This window comes from Mixophyes fleayi, chromosome 11 (assembly GCF_038048845.1).
Source record: "Mixophyes fleayi isolate aMixFle1 chromosome 11, aMixFle1.hap1, whole genome shotgun sequence".
Classification (NCBI taxonomy): Eukaryota; Metazoa; Chordata; class Amphibia; order Anura; family Limnodynastidae; genus Mixophyes; species Mixophyes fleayi.
Genome location: NC_134412.1, coordinates 61,896,612 through 61,908,707, shown reverse-complemented (window position 1 = coordinate 61,908,707; position 12,096 = coordinate 61,896,612). Strand labels below are relative to the sequence as shown.

The 12,096-nt window shown below is 36.8% G+C and overlaps 1 protein-coding gene across 1 annotated transcript in view; it reads right to left on the bottom strand.

Moving 5' to 3' along the window:
- SIK2 (salt inducible kinase 2) overlaps nucleotides 1–9,587 on the bottom strand; it is a 151,035-nt gene extending 141,448 nt beyond the window's left edge. The window contains exons 1-2 of the mRNA XM_075190861.1: nucleotides 9,266–9,587; nucleotides 8,727–9,049 (exon numbers count right to left, since the gene is read on the bottom strand). Coding sequence (XP_075046962.1) covers nucleotides 8,727–8,861 — 135 coding nt within the window. The 5' untranslated portion in view covers nucleotides 8,862–9,049; nucleotides 9,266–9,587. The remainder of the gene's footprint in view (nucleotides 1–8,726; nucleotides 9,050–9,265) is intronic.
- Between the last annotated feature and the right edge of the window lie 2,509 nt (nucleotides 9,588–12,096).

The following is a 12,096-nucleotide window of genomic DNA, read 5'->3' as shown; positions in this document are numbered from 1 at the left end:
AGAGAGAGAGAGAGAGAGAGAACTATATATATTATATATCCACAGATGTGTCTATAGATATGTGTGTGATTTCTCTGCATTTTCAAACTGATGTCAAAAGACATCTATACCAAAAAAATGTAAACTGTTAAGCAGTCTGTAAAAGGACAGAGGACACTTCAGTAAAAAGGTTACATTGTTTTGCTTTTTGTTGCTATGGAATAGAAACAACAAATCAAACTGTGCAAATTAGTCCACAGTACAAATGTCTTTCATAATTACCTTATGGTTAGGGTGCCCCAAATGCATTGGTAACCTAGAAATGAGAGCTTCACCTTCCTGCCTCTCATTCACAAAGAACATGGTGTTCGCCTATCACAGAGATAAAGCAATAGCATATGTAAAAAGAAGAAAAAAAAACGAAAAAAACCACCTGATAAGATGCTTTCATAAAGTGCTAGAACTGCTGATCCTCAACATGGAAATCGAGCAGTTGCCCAAATCAACAGAAGCCCCATATCTTTGCCGATAACAAGAGCTTTACTGTAATCCTGCTGTTCCCAAGTAATACATTCCAGGACTGAATACACATACATTAACATAGATCAAGGTTACATTGTGGTTGAGGTACACCAACCGAGAATACACTAAGCCACAATATTTACACATAAGTAGCAAATCCAGGTGAAGCAACGCAGCTCTGTAGAATTTGTTTAATTCATTGCTCAAAAAATGGCCTAAATATCAGGTCAAGAGAAGATATAAAAATATAAAACTATTAAAACAAGCTTTTTCATTCAGAAAACTACAATTGAGCACAGAGAAAACGTATAAAAAGTTAAAAAACAGCAATTAAAAGACGTATTGTACATTGCGGTTTGCAATAACTGCACTTTCATGAAACCCCCTTAGCATCTAAGTGCTTACTATATTGGTGTGTATATTTGCCATTGTATTAAATACTAGGGGGTATATTTACGAAACTGTTGGTTTGAAAAAGTGGAGATGTTGCCTATAGCAACCAATCAGATTCTAGTTGTCATTTATTTAGTACATTCTACAAAATGACAGCTAGAATCTGATTAGTTGCTATAGGCAACATCTCCACTTTTTCAAACCCGCAGTTTAGTAAATATACCCCTAAATGTTTGGCTGTTTATTTGTTTTTGTACCATTTGGTAAACAGATTTGCAATTCTAATTTTATACATTATATAACACTTGCAAATATATTTTATAGTTCTTCCAGATTGAGTGGTGCCTTATTTTTTTTATTTTTTTAATTCTTTATTTTGGTTGGTCATATAAGCAAATACAGGGAATAAGACTGTTATTATTGAACAGACGTATAAAAACAGTCAGAACAATTGAATCAACATGTACATAGAAGCTTATAATGAGACAACCTTTTTTACAATTTTATATGCGGTATCAAATGGTGCCTTATTTTTAAAGTTTACCTTTGTGTCTTACTGAAGGAGATTTAAAAAAACTGGTGAAAAGTTAAAGAGTAGTGTCGCCCACAGCAGACAATCCGATTCTAGAGCAGTGTAAACATGACATCAAACATGTTTGGTTACTATGGTGACCTCTTCCCTTTGCACCAGTTGTACTAAGTGTCCTCCATTGGTCCTGTGTAGTCGATCCTCTGTTCTCAAGTGAAAATTGTAACCAAATGACAGAGGTGAATTTTGGCCACACCTACTTACACTATAATTAAAAGTAGAATATATATATATATATATATATATATATATATATATATATATATATATATATATATATATATATATATATATATATATACACATACACACACACACGCACACAGTGTATCCATTTATTGTATAGACGGTCTACTTGTCAAACTTCCAGCGACGTCACTTCCGGCCCGGACCCGGCGTGGTTTTCCACAGTCTTCAACATCCATTTATGGACCAGATAAGCAATATTACCTTATTTTTATTGTAAGGATTTTTAACCATTGGTGTATTAAACATTTTTTAGACTATTGCACACATGTTCGGCCACTTGTTATGGCTTGTCTGTCTTCAACAGGTTTATTCTCCTTTGCACATTATATTTGAGTTTAAGTGATATAACTCAAGGAGACTGAAGAGAGATAAGCAAGGACTTTATAAAGATAAGTCCTGTTTAATTTATCAATATCAAGTGTACCCAGTTTATATTTGGGAATTGTATCTTACATGGTACTCGCTGAGAGATTTTATATATATATATATATATATATATATATATATACACACACACACACACACACACACACAAGTTAACCCGTGCATGATACTCATGCATTCTAGTCAAATCAAGCTACTTAAGGTGTTAAAAAGGTTCTTGTCATTCATTTGGGCCTAGCCCAGGCCTCCTCAGGGGAAGAGCGTTACTTCCCAACGCAAGTGCCCTTTTTTAACGTGGTTTTGTCCACATGTCACCACCTCATCATTTTTCTCCATCACCTCATCCTTCATCTTCATCGCCACATCCTTCATCAAGCTACTTAAGGTGTTAAAAACTCCCCACTATCACCCCCGGCAACCACCAACCACTCCCAACTGTCACTTCTCCTTCAAGAAATATATAGGTCAGTGTATAACTCTGCCCAGCAGGTGGCGCTGCAGCTTGGTTTTTTTTTTCCACACACACGCCACTAGGCATTTATATAGTAGATAGTGTGTTTTATATATATATATATATATATATATATATATATATATATATATATAAATAACACTATCTCACACACCACAAACTCACATTTATACTAAACTTTGCATTAGTTAATGTCGATAGCTGGGATACAGTGAAGCAGAGGGCATCTTGGCAGATAGTATTGGAATGGCGACATTCATAGCAAAACAAACGCCATCATCCTGAGGAGGTAATATGTGCACATAATCATACCCGTATAAATCAATGTCCCCGATTCATAGATGTAACTACTCTAATTACTCTTGAACTTTATGACATATATCCATCTAAATCTCCATTGATCTTTGAAGAATTTACAGAAGAATCCCAAAATTCACATAATCAGACCAAATATGTATGAAAAATAATAAATGCACACATATTGAAAGATGAACCAAAAAAATTGTAGAACATTTTTTTTAATAAAGTATATAATTACATCATGATTCCATTTGTGACATGTTTCGCTTCCAACTTTTCAAGGGAATCATATATACACACACACACACACACACACACACACACACTAAACATTTTTGTCAAAGAGGAGATGAATAGATAAAATACCTTACTCAAAAAACTCAAGAGATATATCTTATGCAGATCTGAATATTCTATCTGGTATTAATTAAGGGTAATTTGATCACATATCAAAATAGCTCATGATAAACATGCCTAATTGATTAAATCAATTTTAGGCATACGAAGTGTTCCTAATTATGCATAGTTCTCCCAAGCTCCAAAGCAGGTAATTTCAAGACATAGTTGCTTACAATTTTATTGAAGTAAATATATTGCTTTTTTTACCAAGATATTATAATGGACATAAAACTTTCAGTGGCTGCTGAGTGATGATATATAGGATCCAGATGTCACAAAACACAGAAATCAAACCATGATAGATTAGAAAAACACTTGTGTCAGCCACTATAGATTTTTTTTTTTTTAAGTCTATGTTTGATCAAATCCAAGAATATTATTTTACCTAATGAAATCATTGGGACAACCACCACCCCATCATGATCATATGCCCCCGACGTGGGACCTCGTACCATCCTCTGCCCCCGACGTGGGACCTCGTACCCTCCTCTGCCCCCGACGTGGGACCTCGTACCCAGCTGTGCCCCCGACGTGGGACCTCGTACCCTCCTCTGCCCCGACGTGTGACCTCGTACCCAGCTGTGCCCCCGACGTGGGACCTCGTACCCTCCTCTGCCCCCGACGTGTGACCTCGTACCCTCCTCAGCCCCGACGTGTGACCTCGTACCCAGCTGTGCCCCCGACGTGGGACCTCGTACCCTCCTCTGCCCCTGACATGTGACCTCGTATGTGATGGTGATAAAATGGTGGACCAAGAAGGTCTATCTTTTGAACCAACACTGTCCAGGCATTTTGAGTACATAATCCTTAATTTTTTAATTACTTTTACCATAAAACTAGCTGAGAGAAAATGTAATGATTAACAGAGAATGCCTCTTCAAATCAACACTATTCATATTATTTTCATATAATGGGCCAAATTTCATTAATGATTATATGTAAGGGAAGATTTTTAAATTACATTATAGTGGCATACTATTTACTAGTGGGGCAATAATTACTTTTTTTTGATGTGACAACACTTAATATTTCCAGATAGGGACACCATTTGAAGTGCATAATTGTAGCACTACACGTGGCAGCATGCAGTGGTGCCCATGTGCATATATCCCAAAAAAAAAAAAAAACATACGAGAGAAAAAAAAAGACAGGAGACAAAATGAACACAAGAGGAGAGTTAAAAAAAAAAAAAAAAAAATTAAATGTGGGAAATGAACAATGGTTGGAGTTAAATATCAGATTTTGTGAAGTTATTGTTCCATAGCAACAACCCTATAAACATAATAAAAAGTTAATCCAACAGTTCAGTTTCATCTCCTTATTTAAGGGCCCTACCCACACTCTGAAAGGTTATCCGTAGTTTTACAGCTACAACTGTCAACCAGAGGAAGCCAAAACAAAAGAAACAATCAAAATAGGTTGCATTGTGCAGCTACATGGTGTAATGTATAGTTGCTGTCTCTTAGGCGTTACTTTAGGACGTCAGACAGTAATGACCGGTATGGAGATGAAGGTAGTCAGGTACACACAAGCAGACCACATTACCACCTCACTAAGTCAGGTTCCAGGACAATGCTTATTCAGTATGACTTATTATTACATTGAGGTTTGAAAAGCTGTGGTCGTATGATTCTTTATTATATTACCATATGTTTATTTATTTTTTAAGTTACACAATCACAGAATCAGTGCAGTAAACTACAGTATGTCTAAATTACAGGTTAATTATTTAAGTTACAGGTCAGGCACATGCAAATGCAATCACACACTTCATATTCTTTCTTTTTTTTTTTTTTTTAAAGAATATGTTACAGGTTAAGTCAGTTTTAAGATACAGGTAAGGTACACACATACATTGCAGTAACTACGGTATGTTTAGGCTACAGGATAACTAAGTTACTGGTAAGGCACCTATATAAATACATACTGCATTAAAGGAAATATGTTTAGTATATATGTTATTTGTCAGACGTGTGTATGTATTCGCCTTTACAATAACGAACATATTTAGCTGGCCAAGTTAGCCCAACGTGTCACACCTAGCCAGTCACTGTTCTGTTTCTCATTTTTACATACATAATTGCGTTGACATATATTGTACTGATCAATTTGCGAATGAACTTCTTAGCTGGAAATATATTACTTATCTGAGAGATGATTTACCAACTCCACTTATAATCATTCACAGTTACCCAAGTTAATATATTGATTAGATGCACAGAAACAAATCATTTGTAATACATAGAGAGATTGTGGTTTCTCCCTAAATGTTATATGGCCCCAGGCATACTTAAGATTCAAGCAGAACCTCAGATTGTAGAATTTAACTTAGACAGTGTACTGTAGTTATATATATATATATATATATATATATATATAATAAAATAAACATTTGCCGATATTAGAAAGCGTGCAACATGAAAAATGAGAAGCTAATGAGTCTAAATGACATATTTTGTTTCCTTTAGCAAACTTGCTTTACTTGCAACCTATATAAATGATGCTCATCAGTTACTCATTCACATTCTTATCTGTTAAAGTATGGGGAGCATCAGAATTGTTTTGCAATCACAGAACAAACACAGGGGACAGACAATTCACCAGAAAAGATTAATTGCATATTTTATCACTAGATGAAGGTTCAAAAAAGTACCCCCACCATTTAACTTGTCATATACTATTTATTATTCACATATTACGAACATCACTCATAACACAGGGTCAATATAGGAAATTAAGGATGATGATAGTACCAAATAGCTTACTATTCACATGTGATTTTGTGAGAGGTTAATTTTACACAGGTAATTTCCACTTAATGCAAAATATATTCTAGCAGTCTCATAGTCAGCTGCATCAAACTCATCAAAGATTACTAATCTTGGCTAATACGGTGGTTAATACTGTGGGTTGAGATTATAGGGCCTTTGAAGTTCTCATTTATAAACTTTGAAATCTTTGCAAACTGAGATACACATTTATAACCCATTGTGTGCCATGTTGAAGGGAAGAGAATTTAAGATTGCCCCCAAGGAAATATGCCATATACAATCAAATGTATTTTTCCTTTTATAAAGTATTAAAGGTCACCTCTAGCACCCAGTTACAATTTTGTAGAATTTGGAGATACCTTTGAATCAATCCATGCCCGAGAATAATTCTTTCATATAAAAATATCCACTATATTATGAATAAAATGACAACAATCATCTAGTCTTCTAAACCACAACTTTCAAAGTGAATTGATGTATTTAATAAACAAAGAGCACTATTTTATTTTCACTTTTTCCACAGCCGAAATGAATGTAAATCAAGCTAAGGTTTACCAAACAAACAGAAGATGGTGCGGCTATAGAAAATCTCAGCAGCATAATTGTGTAAGACATATCAACTACCAAAAAAAATCTATATGACCTGAATGCAGGGTCATGTAAACTAGTTTATTGTGCAAAGGGCAGCACTTCTCTCCCAACAGGAAATTAATGTAAAGAGTGGGCTTTCATTACGGTTATTGCTGAAAGTTAAAACGTCAACCTGCTGCACTAAACAGACTTTTTGAAGACCGGTGCTACGCTGCAAAATGGGTTATTCAACTTCCAATAAGCAAAGAATATTAGTGGCAAAGAAGCACACTAAGCACCTTAATGAATTAGTAATATAATACTGAATAATATATATATATATATATATTATATATTATAAATATATATATTATACACAAATATATATACACACACACAAATAAAACCTGCCATGTTTCTTTTATAGTGAATACAAATACTAGAGTACTGTAAAATGTAGAATTATTTCATGAAAACACTTTATATCACCTTCTGTACACTTATGGCATGATACGTAAAAGCTATACTAGATTATTGATATATTTTTACATATTGATCACTGTATGGGGAGACTGGATGGACATACATTTTTAAGGCCACATACACCTTTACTAAAATAATAATAAAAAAAAATCATATGTTCTTATTCACGTTTATCAATATAATACAAGTCTGTTACACTTTCTAGTCAGAAGTGTCTTTCTCTTGTATTGACCAGTGTGCAAAACTGAGCAAAAGTTTGGTAATTATACAAATAGCAAGTAATACTAACAATTAATAATATTACCAACAGGGATTAGTCAGACCACAAACTTATACTCTCATGAGATTTAATTTTGCAATAAAATTTGACATCATCTGTAATTATTGCACTGATGCAGAATAAATAAACTACTCTTATTTTTTACTTGGTTTTTAGCTGATAAAGTTTTCTAAATACACAGTATCATCAAGTACTGTAATTTGGGTAGAAAATCGATTCTAAAAAAAGCTGTAACCCCAGATCAATAATATTTAAGGTGCCTTATAGCCTTAAGGGTTTTTGATTTCTCTGCAAGGTCATGGATAAAGTTAAACATTACTTGTGCTTTTAGTCTTAGGACAAATGTATATTAACAGTTTGAAATAGAAACCAAGAACAATTAATGTTGGTATTGAATACAGAATGAAAGTATAAAATGTGGCTTTGAAAGACAAAATATTATCTAATAAAACTGAAAGAAATATTATTTTGATATACAAGCCCACAAGAAATTAAAGAAAAACACAGTTTTAGGGTAGTATTTACATGTGTTTTAAAAATATGAATGGAATGTTCTGTATCCCTGTCACACAGTGACCTAGAAATGTGTAAATAAAGCATAATTAAAAATGTGCTAGCATATATGTGGCTGAGCCAGAGATACATCAGAGACATACAGCATTAATTGCATGTCAAGGGTTAGGTAATGAACAGATTCTAATACACTGTCTGGATACAGCTGGCGTTAGTGTCAACAAGAGACTTCAAGAGTCACATTATTAAAAAAAATTAAACATTTAAAAATGGAGTCTGCCCAGGGCTCCAGCCACCAACCAATTCATTGGAGGGACTGGTGTGATCATCTGACCCGAAGGACATAGAGGTAAGAAAACTTATATATAGCCTATACCACATAGGGGCTGCAAAAGCAATTATTAATGAGCTGTTACCATTCCATCAGTACATAGGAGACATTGGCCAGTTGGAGCTAATATGGAAGTAAGCACCAACCAGGTTGGTAGGTTATAATAATTGAGCTGGTTTTACCACTGAAAGCCGGCAGCATTTTTTTTAAGCTGCAAACAGCTGCTTTTGCTACAATACATAAGCACATGGATGATCATCAAGCTTACTGCTACCTATGGCTGTCAATGTGGGGACACAAGAAGAAACACATTCAGTACATAACAGAGGTGCTAGGGCAAAACTAATGCATAACAGTTGCCTATCCCAAGACAAAGAGAAGACATTGCTGCCACCTGTAGCTCTCAGGGCAATAAGTCAGTGACAATATGTGGTCATAGGTTACATCCATGTTAATGACATTGTGTTATGAAGTTACTGGGGATTACTTGCCTCGGTTTTGGTAATGCGGTGTCTGGCCAGCTTCACCACAGCGAAATTCCCTTTCCCTAAAGTGCGTTCTATGTCATAGAATCCGACCCGGACAGGACCCCTCTGTACATGCCTCTGACAATCCGCCATGACCATGCTGGGACCCAGGGCAGGGACTTCCAAGGGGCAAAAGACATCAACTGGCACCGATCACACCCCCCTGAAGAGCACAGGCAAAGAGAAGAATCGGCAGCAGATGCGAACCACACAATGTCCCCATCAGGGCTGATTGTCCGTGGCTGGCAGGAGTTTCATTTCTACAGGTTATGTAGGGGTTGCTGTCCCTAATGCAGAAAGGTGCAGATACAAAACATATCCAGTCAGTAATCAACAATCATTGTCCACATGATGGAAAAAAATAAAAATAAAAAATAGTTAATGACAATGGTCTGATCGCTGTCAATTATGGCTCCAACATAGATTCCAACGTACAACGTATACAGACATTAGACTTTGCATTGTCTGGAGATTGGTAAAGGGGAGGTTTATCCAGAACTTACAGAGCTGATCACACATCCATGCAAGGAATGGAATCCTGAAAGATACAGACTGCGAGAACAATGCATAAATAATATGTAATTGTATCAAGATCAAATTTGTCTTTAGTCCACAATAAAGTCTGTTAACCAACTCGCTGCTGGAAGTTGCGTGTAGATGAAGTGTTTAGGAGCCGGGAGCATTGTGTAGTGATCACACACATGCAGGGTACAGCACTGAGTTGTGTGATCACAGCTCTTGCCGAGTGTCACACTCGGGGAGTGGAGGCAGCTGTGCAGGAAACCAGTGTGCAGCTCTGTGCAAGGCTCTGCTGCTTGCACAAGGCATCATGTTCTCAGGGTTGACGTCCATTGACGTCAGAGCCGCAGGAGGTCTCCTGGGCGGGGTTTGTGCTTCTCTCTGTCTCTCTCTCTCTTTTTTTTTTTATTACCTTCACAGCTCGCTTGCCAAATGGGTTGCCCTTGGCAACCGGAGCCAGCTCTGACGTCAACGGCCCTGCTGCACAACCTGTCAATCAAGACTAGAGCCAGAGAGGGAGTACAATGTGTGTGTAAGCATGGTGCTGCCTGCTAGCCCTGAGAGGTCACAGCTAGTGAGGAGAAGATCATTATAAGAACCAGATCGGGGAATTGCAGACACACAGTATCCATATCAGCACATAAATGTGTTGGAGCCATGATATCATTTGTCACTTATCTCTAAAAGCAGTCTGCGTTTTTGTTAACATTTAAAGTTATATTTAGATATGTTTTCTTACTTTCTGCCTATATAATGAAATGGCTATAATATGTTAGGGTCAAGGTTATATGTGCACAAAAATGCAAGCACAAGCTAGTTGATTAAGGATCATTTCAAAAGTAGGGTAAGTAATATTTTTTAAACAACTAGAATATCTGGGGAGCACGGTGGCTCAGTGGTTAGCACTTCTGCCTCACAGCACTAGGATCATGAGTTCAATTCCTGACCATGGCCTTATCTGTGTGGAGTTTGTATGTTCTCCCTGTGTTTGCGTGGGTTTCTTTCCTCCGGGTGCTCCAGTTTCCTCCCACACTCCAAAAACATACTAGTAGGTTAATTGGCTGCTGTCAAAAATTGACCCTAGTCTCCCTGTGTGTGTATGTTAGGGACTTTAGACTGTAAGCTGATGATGATAAGGTTAAAAATATGACAACATGCAGAGACTCCAAGGGCTCATTCTCTACTCATGAAGTGTGGAAATATGCGGTTAGAACAATATAATCTGCATTGTTGCCAATAAAGACTATTCATTCTGTGCACTACTGGCCATATGGTCCTATGCTTGGGTTGCTGCTTATCAGATGAATGTGCAAATGGCCTGTTAATGTACCACTGAATATAGAGGAAAAATGGGGGGTATTTATAAATAGGTTCCCACTGAAAACCTGTGCAACATTAGAGCAGCAGGGATTTAATGGGCAAAATGTACTACATTTATAAATACTGTAATTACAGGTTTTTTTTTATATAAATGTCTCCAAATGCAACCTTGTGCTTGTTCAGATCTGATGTCAAACAAGTGCCATTTTTTGTCACAATTACTGCTTACCTTTATGTAAATGTCACACTGCGGTCCTGATGATAAGCTTTCTATTTTTGCACCAAGGCACAGGGGGTGCAGGAAATTAAATTTCAATAGAGAGCTATAGGAACCAGTTTACCAGCATTATATAGAGCAGAATGCAGCTCACAGTATTATTGATCCCAATGAGGATCAGTAAAGGCAACCAAACTGAGACGTCAGGCCTGAGTTTATATTGTTTGTTGACCTTAGGCTCCATATTTTGTACTGCCCAATACTACTGCTCCCATAATGCTATACCTCTCCCTGGTCCTACACTAAATCCCATTGTATTCCATCTTTATAAAATAAATATATGGGAATATTTTATTCCAAATTCAACACAGTAAATATTTATAATATATAAATAATACATTTGAATATACATATTAGAGGAAATAAAGATAGTGATGTGTAAAGTGAGAAGAACGCTGCTCTTGGACCACTGCCAGCCTGGGCCTCTGCCCTTTCAAAATAAAAATGGGTCTGCTTCTATGGATTAATGATCAATTTTGTTTCATCAGAGCGGCATTTTGGAATGGCCCATCCTTGTCCTAAAATGGACAGGGCCCGTCATTGCTGTATTTCCTGGTGGCTGGTTCCTCTCCCAGGACAAGCACCCAATGAGCTGTAAGGTGGGTATTATTGTTAAGGGCGAGGTGTTATTTATGACATGGGGCAGTCTATGGCTATGGGCTGTTGCTAATGCTACTAAAACCTGCTGCACAGACAGTGCAATATATAGGATATCTCTCTCCCTCTCAGTATCTGTGATGTGTTCATCAAAGGACCAGCTTCTCTCTGTGGTAAAGGTATGAGGGGCATGTGAGGAGATCTGATGTGAATGTAAATGGCATTTTGGGAGGTTTTTGGGCATATTGTTGCTCTGTGTGTTATGGCTGCACACTACACCTCTGCGACCAATGGGGGAGTCAAAGATACAGGGAGCCCTGTTTGTTTAATTTGTAATGGGCCAAAAAAATTCTGATTGCAGCCCTGACCAACGATATGACCACCTTAACACTGTGATATCCCAGTGCCCCACACTCATTCCCATCTGTCTTTTTTAATTGCAAATGAAACACATCAAATCATGGGGCTATGATTTTTTTCATCCATAAGTAGCTTTGAATTGATTGTTCAGGATCTAAAACTTGTCACTCAAGAATAATGACCAATTGAATGAATCATTTAATCTACACAACTACTTGTAAATGATACTGAGTATCTTACTGCTCTGTTCCACTGGTCCTT